We start from the raw sequence: 18748 nt of genomic DNA, 5'->3' as shown, positions 1-18748 counted from the left end.
TAGAGTCTTGCTCTGTTGCCCAGGCTGGGGTGCAATGGCCTGGTCTCAGCTCACTGCAGACTCTGCCTCCTGGGTTCAAGCGATTTTCCCTGCCTCAGCCTCCCAAGTAGCTGGGATTACAGGCGCCACCACCACACCCAGCTAATTTTTTGTATTTTTAGTAGAGATGGGGTTTCACCATGTTGGCCAGGCTGTTCTCAAACTCCTGGCCTCAGGTGATCTGTACACCTCGGCCTCCCAAAGTGCTAGGATTACAGGTGAGAGCCACCACGCCCAGCCACATGTAAGATATTTTAAACTGACTGCTTGACAAAATTTTTAAAGTTGGATAATACCAGTTGAGGATATGAGCTAACGCTTGTAGTGGTAGTGAAAACTGGTAAAAAGCACTTTGAACTAAAAATACAAAAATTAGCCTGGCGTGGTGGCAGGCACCTGTAATCCCAGCTACTGGGGAGGCTGAGGCAGGAGAATCACTTGAACCCGGGAGGCGGAGGCTGCAGTGAGCCGAGATCACACCACTGCACTCCAGCCTGGGTGACGAGAGCGAAACTCAGTCTCAAAAAAAAAAAAAAAAATTTGTTCAGAGTGTATCTGAATAACCACTGTCCAGATTCCCCTAATGTTAACATTTTGTGTGCAAGTAACTTTTTTACTTTCTGTCCTCAAAATGAGCCTCAAGATACTCTAGGCTCATCCTGCATTTTCCCCGATCCAGCCCTGGAACCAACAACTTCTCTGAGGAGTCTTGGTTCCTTTTTTATTAGCCAATGATATCTAGAAACCCAGAAACTAAAATATGGGCAATGCTGGGCATGGTGGTGCACACCTGTAGTCCCAGCTACTGAGGAGACTGAGGTGGGAGAATTACTTGAGCATGGGAGTTTGAGTTCAGTCTGGGCAACATAGTGAGACTGCCACCCCCGCCCCCACAAAAAAAGTTACTGTGATGTCATTGTTTGATCCTTGATCCTCTCAATAGGTAGAACTTCTAAACATAAGTATATATACAAGCCCATGCCTACACGTTTATTTTTAATCTCTCTCTTTTTTTTCTTCTTCTTCTTCTTTTTTTTTTTCTTGAGACGGAGTCTCGCTCTGTCGCCCAGGCTGAAGTGCAATGGTACAATCTCGGCTCACTGCAACCTCTGCCTCCTGGGTTCAAGTGATTCTTCTGCCTCTGCCTCCTGAGTAGCTGAGATTACAGGTGTGTTCCATCACGTTCGACTACTTTTTGTATATTTAGCAGAGACGGGGTTTCACCATGTTGGCCAGGCTGGTCTTGAACTCCTGACCTCAAGTGATCCGCCTGCTTCAGCCTCCCAAAGTGTTGGGATTACAAGCGTGAGCCACTGTGCCCAGTCTAACCTCTTATATGTTATAGAGTATATTCAGGCTTCTGTGAGGAGGACTGTATTAGTCAGTGTTCTCTAGAGAGACAGAACCAATGGGATACACATACACGCAGAGACATGTGAGAGGAGACTTATGGAAGCCAAGTTCCATGATAGGCCATCAGCAAGCTGGAGAACCCAAGAAGCCAGTAATGCGGCTCTGTCTAAGTCCAAGTCCAAAGGCCTGAGAAACTGGAAGGCCGCTGGTGCAAGTCCTGGAGTCCGAAGGCTGGAGAACTTGGAGTTCTGATGTCTAAGGGCAGGAAAAGAACAGTGTCCCAGCTCCAGAAGAGAGAAAACTTGCCTTTCCTCTGCCTTTTTTTTCTATCCAGGCCCTCAGCCAGTTGGATGATGCCCGCCCACATTGGGTGAGGGCAGATCTTCCTCATTCAGTCCACTGATGCAAATGCCAATCTCTTCCAGAAACACCCTCACAGCACACCCAGAAATAATGCCTTACCAGCTATCTTGTTGTCTCTTAAAGCAGGCAAGTTGACACCTAAAATTAGCCATCACAGGGACCTAGTCATTCTAAAGGAATTCAGGGAAAACAAACCAAACCAAATGTGGATATTTAGCAGAACTATGTAAAGGATTTTGTGAAGTTTCTGAGAGAAAGCACACCTTACTTGATGGCTATCTACTTATTGGAGTCACTTCACAGTCACTTACCACTTCACCATCCCTACCAAGTAATTGAAGATGAAACAAGAATATAAACCATTGATATCTAGCCCTTCAAGTGACTTAAAAACAAAAACAAAAAAATCAATAATGCACAGACAAACCGAGATGAGATTTGTGAGCCCTCAACTCACACTATTCTTTAGTAAACTGCAGATCAAAGTAGTACTGCCATCATTCAAAAACAACAACAAAAACAAAACACACACACACACAACAAAAAAAAAAACCACTTTTCTTGCCTGATACAAACAAGGGGAAAAAATTCTAGCAGAGGCCAGGCATGGTGGCTCATGCCTGCAATCCCAGCACTTCAAGAGGCCGAGGCAGGTGGATCACTTGAGGTCAGGAGTTCGAGACTAGCCTGGCCAACACGGTGAAACACCATCTCTACTAAAAATACAAAAATTAGCCAGACATGATGGTGTGCGCCTGTAGTCCCAGCTATTCGGGAGGCTGAGGCAGGAGAATCGCTTGAACCCAGGAGGCAGAGGTTGCAGTGAGCCGAGATCAGGCCACTGCACTCCAGCCTGGGCGACAGAGACAGACCCTGACTCAACAAACAAAACAGAACAAAAAACAAAAAACAAAACAAAACAAAACAAATTCTAGCGGAGATCTTGCCAAAAACAAAAACAAAAACAAAAACAAAAAACCCCACAAAAAATCCAAACCCAAACAAAAACACCCAAATGAAGTAGAAGAATATAATATGTAAAAACATGAAAATTACACTTTTAAAGAGGAACCAATACGGATAAGAAGAGAACATTAGACAAAATACTTCTTTATCCTCTTTGGATAATTAAATATGGAGTCCATGAAACAAGAGATTTTATTTTATTTTATTTTTTATTTTTATTTATTTATTTTTGAGATGGAGTTTCGCTCTTATTGCCCAGGCTGGAGTGCAATGGCGCCATCTCGGCTCACTGCAACCTCTGCCTCCCAGGTTCAAACAATTCTCCTGCCTCAGCCTCCCGAGTAGCTGAGATTACAGGCATGCACCACTACGCCCAGCTAATTTTGTGCTTTTAGTAGAGACGGGGGTTTCTCCATGTTGAGGCTGGTCTTGAACTCCTGACCTCAGGTGATCCACCCGCCTCAGCCTCTCAAAGTGCTGGGATTACAGGAGTGAGCCACCGCGCCTGGCCCTAAACAAGAGATTTTAAAACATAGATAAGACAGTAACATGACATTTTAAAAAAGCTGGCAGAATGAATGAAAGAGAAGAGGAGAAAACAAAATTATTATGTTATTTAAAAACACATTAAAATAGCAAGGAATCAAGCTAATACTGCAGAAATCTGAGCTATGATTGGAGAGAATAGACTTGGGAAAACATATAAAATATTAAGAAAAAAACAAACACATGACATTAAAGAAAAATATGTAATAGAATGAAGATCTAATAAATAACTAATTGGTAATGCTGAGGAAGAATATAGGGCAAGTTTACCGGAAATACAAATTTAGTATTAATACAATAAATAGTTTCTGAAACAAAAGGAAGATTGTCTTTGCAAGGCACAAACTTTTTCACATGTTCAATTGATAAAATATTGGCTGCCTATTATGTAGTATGCATTGTTCTGGTTGCTAAGAACATACCAGCAAAAATTAGCCAGGTGTGGTGGCAGAACATGCCTACAGTTTCCGCTACTCAGGAGGCTTAGGTGGGAGGATCACCTGAGCCTGGAAGGTTGAGGCTGCAGTGAGCCACGATTGCACCACTATACTCCAGCCTGGGTGACAGAGCGATACCCTGTCTCAAGAAAATAAATAAATAAAAAATAAACATGTTTAAATAAATATGAATTTTTATAACATTTAGTGTCATGGTTATAATCTTGATAGAAATTTATATCATTTAAAAATTGGGCTGGGTAGGTAGGGCATGGTGGCTGACACCTGTAATCCCAGCACTTTGGGAGGCCGAGGCGGGCAGATCACCTGATAAGTTAGGAGTTGGAGACCAGCCTGGCCAATGTGGCAAAATCCCATTTCTACCAAAAATACAAAAATTAGCTGGGTGTGGTGGGGTGTGCCTGTAACCCCAGCTACTTGGGAGGCTGAGGCAGGAGAATCGCTTGAACCTGGGAGGTAGAGGTTGCAGTGAGCTGAGATCATTCCACTGAACAGCAACCTGGGCGACAGCGAGACTGTCTCAAAAGAAAGAAAGAAAAAAGAGTAAAAAAAAAAAAAAAAAAAAAGGCAAGTAAATAAAGGTAAAGAAAAAAAATAACAACAATCCAAGAGATTTACTTCTAAGTGGGGTCTGGGAGATTTCTAGGTTAAGAAATTCATCCTCAGGATAGAGAGTGGGGGACAACAGTTTTAAGGACAAAAAGAAGTCAATGTTAAAGGGCAATGATGATTCTTAGATCACTGTAGTGATTATCACTCAGATTTTCTTAGCCCCTTAGGGTTCATGCCTGTATCTTTTTTTTTTTTTTTTTTTTTGGAGACAGAGTCTTGCTGTGTCAGGCAGGCTGGAGTGCAGTGTCGCGATCTCAGCTCACTGCAGCCTCAACTTCCTGGGCTCAGGTGATCCTCCCACCTCAGCCTCCTGAGTAGCTGGGCCTACAGGCATGAGCCATCATGTCTGGCTAATTTTTTATATTTTTAGTAGAGATGGCATTTCACCCTTGCCTAAATCTTAAAGGATGATTTTCTGTGAATTAAAATAAAAAGGGCTGTTTCATTAAAAATTCTGGGAGACACTGGGTCCTAGGTGATATAGGATGACAAAAGACAGGGAAAGGAATCCTCCCCTTTTCAGAAAAGTGCTCCAGAAAGCCCAATGCAACTTTGGTATGGGCTGGCAAATTATACTATAGGACAGTGACAAGGGACAGCACCTTCAGCATAGACATGAGTCCTCTGTGCCAGGCACTGGCCATATTAAGAACTTCATGTGGAGATGATTACATCAGGGCCAGGCATGGGATGACAAAAATGGACGTGATTCATAGCTGCTGAGAAGTCAGTGAGCATGTAGGAGACACTTACATGCCGCCTCTTCAAATAGTTGGGAAGGACTTTGAAGAAAGGCTCATAATTCAACAGATTGGGCAGAGTCGGTCAGTCAGTGTGTGTCAGCTGTTATAACCTTATTTGACTACCAAGGTGATACAGCCTGAAAACTATAAATTATACTCACATGCCATTTTGCTTAAGACTTTGATGTTTGTTATTGTTTAATTATTGAACAAATAACAACAAATATTAAGGGAACACTCAGCCAAGGTTTCTTAGGTGATACAGCCTGAAAACTATAAATTATACTCACATGCCATTTTGCTTAAGACTTTGATGTTTGTTATTGTTTAATTATTGAACAAATAACAACAAATATTAAGGGAACACTCAGCCAAGGTTTCTTTATTTTGAAATAATTGTAGATTCACAGGAAGTTTAAAAAATAAGTACAAAGAGGTCCTGTGTACCCTTCAACCAGTTTCCCCCAATAGTAACATCTTAGTAACTATATTACACTATTAAAAGCAGCACACAGACACTGTGCAATCCATAACTTCTCTTCAGATTTTGTCACTTTTTCATGCATGTGTGTATCTAAAGTTCTATGCAATTTTATCATGTGTAGATTTGTATAACGACCCCATAATCAAGATACAGAATTGTTTTATTACCAAAATATCCCCATTGTTACTCCCTTGTAGTCACAGTTGTCTCTATCCTCTTCCATCTGCTCCCACCCTCTTCCTAATCCTTGGTAACCACTAATCTGTTCTCCATCTCTATAATTTGGTCACTTGGAGGATGTTATAGAAATGGAATCATACAGCATGTAACCTTTTGGGATTGGCTTTTTTCATTTAGTATAATTTCAGACGTTTCTGTTTTGGGAAATGCAATGTTAATTATGATGATTTTGTATTTGTCATGGGATAAAATGATATTAAAATGTCCAGCTTCCTAGATTCACCTAATAGCTGGTATTATTTCTGACTTATGTGGCATCTTTCTATTATTTTATACATTAAGAAGTCTTACCTGTAAACAGAAATAGGATTATGTTGGTTAAATGTTAACTAACCACTGCCTACCGGAATGCCTTAAGGCAGGTGTTCAAAGGTTACATGTTGTCCAAACATAATCGTGATGGGGGTGGTGTCTCTCATCAGAAAAAAGGTGTTTCAGGGGAATTTCTTAGTCAAATCAGAACAAAAACACAAGAGAAAATGTTAGAAAAATTATAAACTAAATTATTTGTAACTGTCTTCCTTTTCAAAGCACAGAGCAATTAGCAAATAGAGAAAATGTAACTCTCTTCACTATTAAGAAGCCAGTATACAGAACCTATCAGTTTCAGGTCAAACCAGGTCATGTGGGTGATAGCTGAGATATCTGATTCCAGAAACTTCTGTGGAGATGATAGAAAGCTGTGGCTCTTCCATGTCATGTAGGCTATGGGAACAGCTAGGATTCTCAAAGTGGTTCTTGAGGAGCTAAACTCTACGCTATGTATTATTTTTGAATCAAAGTGACTCACAAACCCATGGAGCTTAATAAGTTCTTTGAATTGGCCAGGCATGGTGGCTCACGCCTGTAATCCCAGCACTTTGGGAGGCCGAGGCAAGCAGATCACTTGAGGCCAGGAGTTTGAGACCAGCCTGGCCAACAGAGTGAAACCCCATCTCTATGAAAAATACAAAAATTAGCTAGGTGTGGTGGTGCACGCTTCTAATCCCAGCTACCAGGGAGGCTAAGGCAGGAGAATTGCTTGAACCTGGGAGGCAGAGGTTGCAGTGAGCTGAGATCGCACTACTGCACTCCAGCCTGGGTGAGAGAGCAAGCCTCTGATTCCAAAAAACAAACCAACCAACAAAAAGTTCTTTGAATTTAGAATGAAGGGGCAGGGGAAAGAGTTAAGGCTTCACCTTTTTTGTTGTAAACTGTTTTCTGTTTTCTTATATCTAGGCTTCTGTTGTAAAGCTGGACATTGAGTATTTAGGAAATGCCAAACAGTTTTGTTAATTTCAGTTAGGTGCACTGCTTTTACATTGCAGACTTCTCAGAATTATTGTTAGTATGAACAATAAATTTCAGACACACTTCATATTTACCTTTATTGATTGACAGGTCTTCCTGTATTATTTTTTAATATTGAAATTTGGAATAGCAAAGATAGGGGTCATGCTCTGCTATTTTCTAATATTAAAATTTGTTAGCTTAAAGCATAGGGTAAGAGAGACATAACTTTAATAATTTATTTTTATTTTTATAAAAATATAGAGACAGGGTTTCACCATGTTGCCCAGGCTGGTCTCACACTCCTGAGCTCAAGCAATGCTGCCGCTTTGACCTCCCAAAGTGCTGGGATTACAGGTGTGAGCCACCATGCCCGGCCAAATTTTTTTTTTTTTTTTTTAATAAAGAAACTAAATTGGTACAGACTTTTTGGAATCAGTTTCAAAAAATTTATCAAATTTGAATTATAAAGGCTATAAAGGCTTTATATAAAGGATTGTTGAATTATACAAAGGATATTAAGGCTTATATCCTTTGTTTTTCAATTCTACTTCTAGGGATCTATTCCTCAGATGTAATAATATATGTGCAAAGATACTCATACATTCATGATATTTTCTGCAATAGTGTTAGTTATTTTGAATACTGGAAGCAATGTAATTTCCACTGTTTTGGAAAAGGTTAAATTATGAAATGAAATTATGAGGCTGGGCATAGTGGTTTACGCCTGTAATCCCAGCACTTTAGGAGGCCGAGGTGGGTGGACCACTTGAGGTCAGGAGTTCAAGGCCAGCCTGGCCAACATGGTGAAACCCCGTCTCTACTAAAAATACAAAAATTAGCCAGGCAGGGTGGCAGGTGCCTGTAATCCCAGATACTCCAGAGGCTGAGGCAGGGGAATTGCTTGAGCCTGGGAGGCAGAAGTTGCAGTGAGCCGAGATTGTGCCACTGCACTCCAGCCTGGAGTCTCGCTTTGTCACACAGGGTGGAGTGCAGTGGCGTGATCTCGGCTCACTGCAACCTCTGCTGACCGGGTTCGGGAGATTCTCCTGTCTCAACCTCCTGAGTAGCTGGGATTACAGGCGTGCACCACCAAGCCAGACTAATTTTCCTATTTTTAGTAGAGATGGGGGGTTTCACCATGTTGGCCAGGCTGGCTTCGAACTCCTGACCTTAAGTGATCCGCCTGCCTTGGCCTCCCAAAGTGCTGGGATTACAGGTGTGAGCCACCATGCCCGGCTATAATCCAGGATTTTTAGGTGAAAAAAAAAAAAAAAGAAAAATGGTAAAGGTCGCTGGGTGCGGTGGCTCACGCCTGTAATCCCAGCACTTTGGGAGGCTGAGGTGGGTGTATCACAAGGTCAGGAGTTCGAGACCAGCCTGACCAACATGGTGAAACCCTGTCTCTACTAAAAACACAAAAACTAGCCAGGCGTGGCGGTGGGCGCCTGTAATCCCAGCTACTCAGGAGGCTGAGGCAGGAGAATCACTTGAACCCGGGAGGCAGAGGTTGCAGTGAGCCCAGACTGTGCCACTGCACTCCAGCCTGGGAGACAGAGCAAGACTCCGTTTCAAAAAAAAGGTAAAGGTCTAGAAGGATGCACGCAGAATTGTTACAGTGGTAGTCATGGGCAGGGGGTGGTTTGGGAAGAAAAATATTAATGATAACTTTTCAACATTTTATATTGCTTGAATTTTCCAAAATGAGCATTTATGCTGATATTACTTGTGTAGCTAAAGAGTTAAGAGAGTTAAGGAAATTTCATCAACAGAATATATCCCAAATACACCGACAGAAAGACTGCATCAGCTACTTATCTTGCTGATATTCTACATTTCCATCTGGCAATGTTTACAAATGCAACTTAATATTTAGATTTAATATACAAAACAAAATATATTTGACATTTTGGAAGAGGGACTGAGGTTAGATACAGTACTTTAAGAATTACCTCACCGAATTACTCTGCCTATTTGAAAAGTTTTATGCCAAAAATATACATAAACGGACTGAGGAATCCATTCAACAGTGACGGCTGGAATCTGATTTTCTTGTCTATCCATGCAGTACCCGGCACATAGTAGGTTAATACCGACTGAATGATGAATGAGTCCACAGTTTAGATCTTTTTAGTAGCACCTACTGATCTGAAAGCAGGAAATTAGCAAAGATAGATGTTTGAGGTTCTTGTTAGTTGCTTTTCAAATGACGAAGCCACGGGGAGGAGCCCCTCTCTTTTTTACTCAGGAGGTTAAGAATTTGGCTTAACAGTTTAGTGGGTTACGTTTTGGTGATCTGTGAGTTGAAAAAGTACTCAATTTCACACTAAAAAGGGAAAAAAGCAAGCGTGTTGTCACTCGTTATATTATATATATACTTTTTGCTCAGACCAGAGGAAAGGGCTCTGGTGCAAACGTTTCCTAGTTGTGAAACTGTGAGCAAATCACTCTGTTTGTATATATATTTTCATCTGAAAAAAGGGAATAATGAGTAAACTTTTAAAAAATGCTGGAAATATAGCCATTCTATGTTTGTACAATGAATTTTTCATATAAATTCAATACTAGACGGTTATGTCGAAATGCACTCAGATACTTAAGTTGTATACAAATTCCAGTCCGGGCAGCCTCTTTCACCTCATTCATCGTCCCAGCCACACCTATGGGGCTGATGTCTGTCCCAGCGGTCGACTCCAGCGCCGGGCTGCCAGAGGCTGGTCCCTGGAAGTGCCATCTACAGCCTCGCGCACCCGGGGCAATTCCACCTCGTTTCTGGGGTCCTTGTGGGACATTCCTGCCTACTCTTGGGAGTCAGGTCCCCAAGGCTTTTCCTGCCGGCAGAGGGAGGCATTCAAACCTGGCAGCCCCGGTCTGCGAAGCCGGAAGGCCCGCGGGGCCGCGGGAGGGCGGGCGGGGTGCGCGGCGGAGCGGGAAGCACAAGGCGCGCGCTCCCGCGAACGCAGGACGGAGGCTGGGGACGCGCGCGCCAGCGCGCGCGCCGGCCCCAGGGGCCGAGAGGCGGGGTCTTACGGCGACCGCGGGAAGAGGGCGCCCCAGAGCTGAGCCGGAGGCCGGCTGCCAGCGGGGCGAGGGTGGGCGCGAGCGCAGGGGCGGGCCCCGAAGGAGGGCGGGGACGGTGAGGGGGCGGGGTCGGGCTAGGCGGGAACGCGCTCACGGGGTGGGGAAGGCGGGGGCGCGGCGGTGGCGGGAGCGTGCCCGGTCCCCGCCCCTGTTTCCCACTCTCTTTCCACCTCGGACCGGCCGGGGCTCCGCAGAGCCTACGCTCGCTTGTCCCCGGAACCGCCCTGCTGCCGCCGCCTGCTTCCTCTGCTCGCGGTTAGCCCGTCAGTCCCTGCTCTGTGCGCGCCTCCATCTGGGCCATGGATGGGTAAGTACTAGGCGGCGCGGCGGCCGCACCGGGTTGCCCTGGCGCCGCTTCCACCCGGCTCTCCGCGGGACGCGTAAGGGCTGGGGAGCCGTGCGCGGCGCCGGCGGCCGGAGGAGCGGCCCGGGCCAAGCCCGACGGCGGGGCTTCCGGGCGTCTCGGTGGGGATCCCGGAATCGCGGAGGCGCCGTCCGCCGCAGGCTCTCCTTTCCCCACGCGGCGCCCCGGACACATCCGCTGCTTCCTAGCCTTAGTCGACACACCCGGGAGCGGAGGAAAGCCGGGTCCGGCCGCGGTGCCGGGGTCCGCCCTCCGCGCCCCGAGTCTGGGGAGCCCAGCTCGGCCTCCCGACACTTCCTCTCAGAAAATGGTGCGCGGCGCTGGGGGAGGCGGAGGCGGCGCGCGGGGCGGGCGTCCTCCTGCCGGGGGAGTTGCTGTTTACCGGCGAGGTGGGGCGAGCGGCCGACGGCGGGTGCACGCGTCGGTACACGTCTGGGCGGCGACCTGGTCGCAAGCCATGGTCCCATGCGGGGTCCCGGGGCCGCCGCGGGACTTGGCCGAGGTCTCCCGACTTGTGCTGTGAGATACGTTAACGCTTTCTCGACACCAGGGGTCTGGACTTAGTGACCATGGACGCTTCCCTCTCACCATTCTCTCTCCCCAAGAAACTTAATGAATCCTCTGCCCGTGTATGTAAAATATTATGTACGAGCGATTTTCCGGGGCATTTCAAATGCTCAAAAATTTAATGGGGGTCCGTGACCAAAATAAAGAGATTTAGAGTCTATGTATATAAACTGTTCTCTGGGGACTCAGGGATATGGGGTGGGACTTGACATATTTTGGTAATTAAAGTAACAACTATGTTAGGATTTTGGTGAATTAATTGAAGGTTGTATTATCTGTACCTACGGATTAAAAAAAAACTCCATCTCGGTTTATTCCCTTTATGTATTTGAGGTTTTGTTTGGCTTGTTACCTACTTTTGATGACAAGATTTCTGTGAGGTTGTGGAATATATGCAACTTGCTAGAACAGTAAAAGTCGTTCATATGTTGCCATATAGTTGATGATATGCTATTTGAAGAAGATGAAATCTTCCAACAGGTTTTGATCTCATTAGATTTCATTTATTTTAGTTTCACAATATTAAGTGTATATGACATTTCGGACTGATTCATTTGAATGCAGATTGCACACTGCTACAGACATCAAAGTGGAGTTTTAGATTTTATTCATGATTGTGATGTTCTTTATTTTTATTTGATTGAAGCTTTAAAAAATTTCTTAAAATTAAAAACTTTTGGGTACACAGTAGGTGTATATATTTTGGGGGGGAATTGAAGCTGTTTTTATTGTTTGAAGTTTCTTCGAGAACATTGTTGAAAACTTATTTCACATTACCTTATTCAGTTGCATTTTATATGTTGAAAAATTTTGTGGTCGTAAAGATTTGTGTCATACTAATATTTTGGTTCAGGCAGGCTGTGAAATTAGCATTTCATTATGTGTAGTTAATTGTCTGGAAGGTTTGACTTAAATATGGAAGCAGGCTTTTTTTTGTGTCGTAAAATTTATAGTTATAATAAAGAGGACTCTTGAATTTTGCGTCTTTGCTGTTAAACTCTAGGACAACTGTGAAGTGCAAACTTACTTTTTGATAGTGTTTAAGAAGTTAACTCTCCCTTCACCTGAACTATTTGTGGTTTTAAAGGTAGTAATGGGTTTATTGGTTTGAATATGCAAGGCAGTTATACAGATACTGACTGGAAGGTAAGTTCATTTGGAAGTTCAAGTCGGAGCATGATTTGCCCTTTGTATCAGAACCAATAACCATAGTGTTACACAATCTTATTTTTTATGCAGCAAGCGTCCAGTTACTTATCACATTTAAACTTTAGACAAATGAATTTCAAGTTTCAGAAGTTTACAAGGAAAAATAAAAAATCTACGTGGTATTTTAAAAACAGTTTACATAATCTAGAGTCATTTATTTGTTTACTTTTATGAGGTAATGATGACATAGGTTATTAACAATATGTAGAATGTATTTGTAGCTTTCTTCTAGGAGATAAGAAGAAAAACATTAATCGAAGACAGTTTCTTGGGGCTTAGAAAAGAAGAGTTTTTGTATGGCAGGACTTTAAAGGGGATTTTCACACCCTGGTCTTAAGGGATGTGGTTTAAGAATACAGTGCATTTTTGCCTTCAGGAGACTAATTAAATTTCTACATTTTCCAACAGCCTGAAAAAGATCCTTTTTCCTTATTTGGGTAGTTAAAAAACAAACCACAAGCCACCAGTCAACATATCTTTCTAGTTCCTCCTCAAATCCCAACTGTCTCGTGTGTGTGTGTGTGTGTGTGTGTGTGTGTGTGTGTGTGTGTGTGTTCATTTCCTCCTAAGAGATAATTTATACTTAAACACAGTTTTGACGTGATAGAATATTTTTAAAAAGCAAATCTTTGAAAATTTTGATGTCTGAAATGTGATGTTTGTATTTATTTTAGTTCTGAGAGACTGTCTTAACTATATTTTGGTGAGCAATTTTGGGTGGTAAATGCAGATTTGCAAGATGCCTTCTATTTCTGTAAAATCCAAGCACTGGTTTTATTTCATTTAAAACCTCAGACACGATTATTCATGCCAGTGACTTAAAAGAACAAACTTCGGTGATTTTAAGTTTTGGTTTGGCTTTGTTAAATAGAGGTAATGGATAAACACTCATTTTTATTGAAGTATGACTGTACTTTCCTAAATACTAAAAGATAACTTAGGATTTGTTTCTTGCATTGGTAGTAAGGATTTGCTTTTACACTCTGCTGTTGCTAGACTGTCTCATCATTTTTCTTTGTATTAATATTTCACAACTCATCACATTCTTATTTTTCTTATTTGTTATTATAATGCTTTTTTCCCCTTTATTCTTACTATCTCTGTCTTTTAAAAACTTGTTCTCTAACTTTGTTTTCCATTTTCTCTTTTTACTTTTTCCATACAGTGTTGTTACAGATCTTATAACAGTCGGTTTAAAGGTAGGAATCTTTTACTATCCTTTCATACGCATTTTTATATCTTACTTTTGGCATATTTTCAGTCTCACCTGTTCATAAAATTATCTGCTTTATTGTGTAATAGTCTTTCATTTTTACTTAGCTCCAAAATAAGTAGACCTGAGGTAATTTTGGATTTTACGTATTTATAAAGAGGAACTATAGTATTACGTATATAAAATGTGAACAAAAAATTTAGCCCAAAGTTTCACTTAAATTATCAGGATGTTTTTGTTTGCTTTGTTTTAGCAGTTAAATGTAGCCTAGGCTTAGGCCGGGTGCGGTGACCTGTAATCCCAGCAGTTTGGGAGGCTGAGGTGGGCAGGTTGCTTGAGCCCAGGAGTTTGAGACCAGTTTGGGCAACATAGTGAAACCCTATCTCTATTAAAAATAAAAATAAAAAAATTAGCCGGGCATGGTGGTGCATGCCTGTAGTCCCAGCTACTTGGGAGGCTGAGGTGGGAGAATCACCTGAGCCCGGAAAGTCAAGGCTGCAGTGAGTGTGATCGTGTCACTGCACTCCAGCCTGGACAATGGGAGTGAGAAACTGTCTCAAAAAAAAAAAAAAAGTGTAGCCTAGGCTCTGATTTATCTTCTTACCATGTCCTTTCTTTATATCCTCTTTCATGGTTGTGCTTATGAGAATAATCTAAGCAGCTGACACTTCTTTCTTCAGTGCCTACTATGTGTCAGGTGCTTTACGTGTATTTTTACTAATTATAGCAATCCTTCAAGGTAGGTAATCAGTATTCCCATTTTAGAGGTGAAAAAATAGCTTTAGAAAGTTTGTGTCCAAGATGTGGTGCACTGGTGTTCAAACTCTTGTCTTCCAGGTACCAAAGCCTGACTTTTTTTTCATTATACCTAGCTGTCAGCAATGAGAGTTCTGTCTAAAAGGCAAACATCCAGAGAGCTGGATAATTAGTATTTTATAATAATGATTCTTCTAGGTTATAAATCATTTCAGTTTTACTGAAGTCTTTTCATTTATTGGATTTTTTTTTTTTTTTGAGGCGGAGTCTCCCTGTTGCCCAGGCTGGGGAACAGTGGTACAATCTCGGCTTACTACAACCTCCACCTTCGAAGGGGTTCAAGTGATTCTTCTGCCTCAGCCTCCTGAGTAGCTGGGATTACGGGCACACGCCACCATGCCTGGCTAATTTTTTGTATTTTTAATAGAGACGAGGTTTCGACACATTGCCCAGGCTGGTCTCCAACTCCTGACCTCAGGTGATCCGCCCTCCTTGGCCTCCCAAAGTGCTAGGATTACAGGCATGAGCCACTGTACCCGGCCCATTTATTGGATTTTTAAATATAAATTAAGTAAACAGTGCTTATCTGTATGAGACTTAAAGTATCTGGGTGTTCTAAAGGTTCCCTTAGTAATTTAATATTTGATATAGCTGAGTTGAAAATCTAGTTCTAGAAGCCACTTACAGTTCAGATTATTGTAGAAAGAAATAATTCATCTTTGTTTATATGTATCTTACACATTATAGATTTACTTATGTAAATTTGTTCCACCACTGTGGGTCCATCTGTGTTCATCATCTCTTCTTGTTAGCAAATTTCAGTGCTCCTACTTTATTTGCATTTGTTGGACCTGACAGTGCTGTTCATCCATGGTTTTTTGTTTGTTTTTAACTCTTGTCACCTAGGCTGGAGTGCAGTGGTGGCGTGATCATAGTTCATTGCAGCCTCTAACTCCTGAGCTCAAGCCATCCTTTCACCTCAGCCTCCAAAGTAGCTAGTAAATCTACAAGCGTGCACCACCATGCCCAGCTGGGATTTTGCTTTGTTGCCCAGGCTGGTCTCAAACTCTTGGCCTCTCAAAGTGGTGGGATTGCAGGCATGAGCCACTGCGCCTGCTCTAAAGATATGTCTTCATAAGTGAAAGAAGATTTAAATGTTAGATGCAGGAACCATATTTGAATACAAGATTTGGCTTTCTGACTACCTGCTTTTAGCAAGCACTTTGTAAACAAAGATCAGATCCTACTCTGAAGAGAAGATAAGCTTATTAGTTGATTCAGTAGCAATCTATATTTTTATAGACTTAGATACTGGGAATGTAAAATTATGCATTGTCTGGAGAAATTTCTCTAAGATTGTTCTTTTTGGATTCCATCCAAGGAATCTTAATTACCAAGTAAATACTAAGAGGCCAATAAGGCTCATAATTCATCTAGATTGTGTGAAAGATAATCTAGCAGTTACTTAATTTCCCTTGTATGCCATCTGAATATGATGACACAACAAATGGTTTCAGCCAGTGGTAAGAGTGGATTTCAGGTTATCTTCCGTAAGTTGCTTCCCTGGATTCAGAAGAGTAATATGGACTTTTAAAAAAAGAATTGAAAATACTCTGTAGTATAATATAAAATCCATCGTTTTAGAGAAAGAAAACTGAGTTGTTTTTAGAGATTAAGTGATTCACCAAAATGTGTCATGAGGGCAGGGATTTTTGCTATTTTCTTCACTACTGTGTTTCCAGTGTCTGTCACATAATAAGCTCTCAGAAATACTTGATGAGTGAATGAATGCCAAATTGTCACATGGCTAGTTAGGTAGCATACTTATACAGGAACTTAAGCTTTCTCATTTTGCTAGTGTTTTTTTTTTTTCCTCTATTAGTCATGTACTATGGTGAGAAAGAAATCATTTCATTTTTTAAATTGGAATTTTCTTGAAGACAGGTAACATTTTTCAGGCAGCTTAGGGCTGTCTCATGTTATACCTAGGTGTATACCTTGGATGTTATTTGTGGTGTTACAATTTTTTGAGCTTTGCCAAAATTAAGAAAATTAGTTTCTAATACTACTTTGATGAAAAATTTGTTTTATTTCTTCATGTAATTTTTTTTTTTTTTTTTTTTTGGGACGGAGATCTCCCTCTGTTGCCCCAGGCTGGAGTACAGTGGCACAATCTCGGCTCACTGCAACCTCCGCCTCCTGGGTTCAAGTGATTCTTCTGCCTCAGCATCCTGAGTAGCTGGGCTACAGGCACACGCCACCATGCCCGGCTAATTTTTTTTTGTATTTTTAGTAGAAACAGGGTTTCACCGTATTGGCCAGGCTGGTCTCAAACTCCTGACCTGGTGATCTGCCCAGCTCGGTGTCCCAAAGTGCTGGGATTACAGGCGTGATCCACTGTGCCCGGCCTTCTTCATGTAATTTTTATATTTTGAAATGCTTGTTGGGAAACTGAGACGTATTTGCTATTTTTTTTTTCTTTGAAGGCAGGCTCTACCTCCATCGTTGCCCAGGCTGGAGTACAGTGGCACAATCATGGCTCACTGCATTCTCCACCTCTAAGGCCCAAGTGATCCTCCTACCTCAGCCTCCTGAGTAGGTAGGACCACAGGCATGTGCCACCACACCCTGCTAATGTTTAAGTTTTTTTGTAGAGACTAAGGCCTCACCATATTGTCCAGGCTGGTGTTGAACCCCTGGCATCAAGTGATTCTCCTGCCTCAAGCCTCCTAAAGTGCTGGGATTACAGGTGTGAGCCACCATACCCAAGCATAATTGCTGTCTTTAATTTTGAATTCTTTTAAATGAAGAACCAACTAGATGATAATGAGTGGTAACTGTACATGTTTTAAGAACTTTATTATACCAGATAAGTCAAAGTGTCAGACTGTGGATAACATAGCATTTTGTGTGTGTACAGCTTATACTTTAATTATTAACTAGCTGGCTTATTTTAAACTCAAATATTCCTCATAATCCTGGTTATTTTTTCAAAAGACTGTAGTAGCTATTAGAGTATGATTTTAAGAAAATGATGGTCTTACATATCAAATATGTTTTAGACTTTTTCTGGGTTTTCCTATTTTAAGTTAGTAGATGAGTATGAAAAACTCACATATATGGGAAGGACTTCTAGTGATTATCATGCCTGTCAGTATATAGAAGAGAACAATATAGCATATTTAAATTAATATTGAGGATTAGTTTTCTGTTTGCTTGACCAAGGATTGGCAAACTATGGCTATGGGCCCCATTCGGCTTGCCACCTGTCTTTGTAGTTTTACTGAAACACAGCTGTGCTCATTCATATTGTCTGTGGCTCCTTTCACACTACAAAGGCAGTCGTAGTTGTAGTGGAGACTGCAAAGCCTAAAATACTTACTCTCTGGCCCTTTACAGAAAACATTTGCCTGCTGCTGTGCTTGAGCTATAGGAAACGTAGAAGGCATTTGCTGCAATCCTTTTCCTTTTAAACTGAGCTGTAATTTACATAGAATGAAATGCACATGTCTTAAGGGTACAATTCAGTAAAATTTGACACTTGTATGCACTAGTGTTTCCTGTATACCTCATTCAAGATAATAGAACACACACTCTAGAAAGTTCCCTGTTGCCTCTTTCCAGACCCAGTTTAGGCAGCTCTTCTGATTTCTATCACCAGAGATTAGTTTTACCTGTTTTGTTTGTTTGTTTGAGACAGGGTCTCACTGTGTAGCTCAGGCTGGAGTGCAGTGGTGTGATCAAGGCTTACTGTAGTCTCAACTTCCTGGGCTCAGGTGATCCTCCTGCCTCAGGCTCCTGAGTAGCTGGGACTACAGGTGTGCTCCACCACTCCGGGCTAATTTTTGTGTTTTTTGTGGAGACTAGGTTTCGCCATGTTGCCCAGGCTGGTCTCCTGGACTCAAGCCATCTGCTTGCCTCGGCCACCCAAAGTGCTGGGATTACAGGCATGAGCCACCGTACTTGTCCAGTTTTACCTGTTTTTGAACCTCATATAAATGGAATCGTAGAGCATAAAAGCTTTTTGATGTCTGATTTCTTTTACTCAGCAAAATGGTTTTGAGATTCATCCTTGTTCTTGCATATATCAGTAGTTCCTTTTTTTTTTTTTAATTTCTGTGAGAATTCCACTATGTGAATATAATGCAGGGGTTTTTGCTTCTTAGTTCAGCTAAATCCAGGTTCTTGTCTCACAACCAGGAGAAATTAGGCATATGGACACATTGAAGGGTGAGGAGAGTGGAATTTATTAAGCGAAAGGGGAGCTCTCAGCAAAGAGAGGGGTCCCGCCAACTGGCTCCCACCTCAGATTGAATACCAGGCCACCACACTCCCTAGCCTAAGGCGCAAATTCCTGGTGGCTCCACCCCCTTCCCCCAGTGTGCATACGGGCCGTTAGTCTGAGCCGCTCCATGTTGATTTATTTCCCTTACTGCACATATGTTAAGTGGAATTTTTCACCGTGGGCATGTTTAGGCAAGCCTC

General features: G+C 42.2%; 1 protein-coding gene across 7 annotated transcripts in view; it reads left to right on the top strand.

The window, feature by feature from the left end:
- The first annotated feature begins 10217 nt into the window (after positions 1 to 10217).
- PTBP3 (polypyrimidine tract binding protein 3) overlaps positions 10218 to 18748 on the top strand; it is a 114905-nt gene continuing 106374 nt past the window's right edge. For 2 of the 7 annotated variants that reach the window (XM_063714364.1, XM_063714363.1), the window contains exon 1: positions 13459 to 13493. Coding sequence is in view for 2 of the 7 variants with exons in the window: in XM_054520453.2 (XP_054376428.1) it covers positions 11088 to 11147 (60 nt within the window). In the remaining 5 variants the exon portion in view is untranslated. Of the gene's footprint in view, positions 10462 to 10899; positions 11148 to 13458; positions 13494 to 18748 lie in introns of those variants that run through there. The other 5 variants (XM_009244749.4, XM_002820104.6, XM_063714365.1 and 2 more) reach the window with 5 other exon arrangements.

Source organism: Pongo abelii, chromosome 13, assembly GCF_028885655.2.
Source record: "Pongo abelii isolate AG06213 chromosome 13, NHGRI_mPonAbe1-v2.0_pri, whole genome shotgun sequence".
NCBI classification, from domain to species: Eukaryota; Metazoa; Chordata; class Mammalia; order Primates; family Hominidae; genus Pongo; species Pongo abelii.
This window is presented reverse-complemented; position numbering and strand designations above follow the sequence as displayed.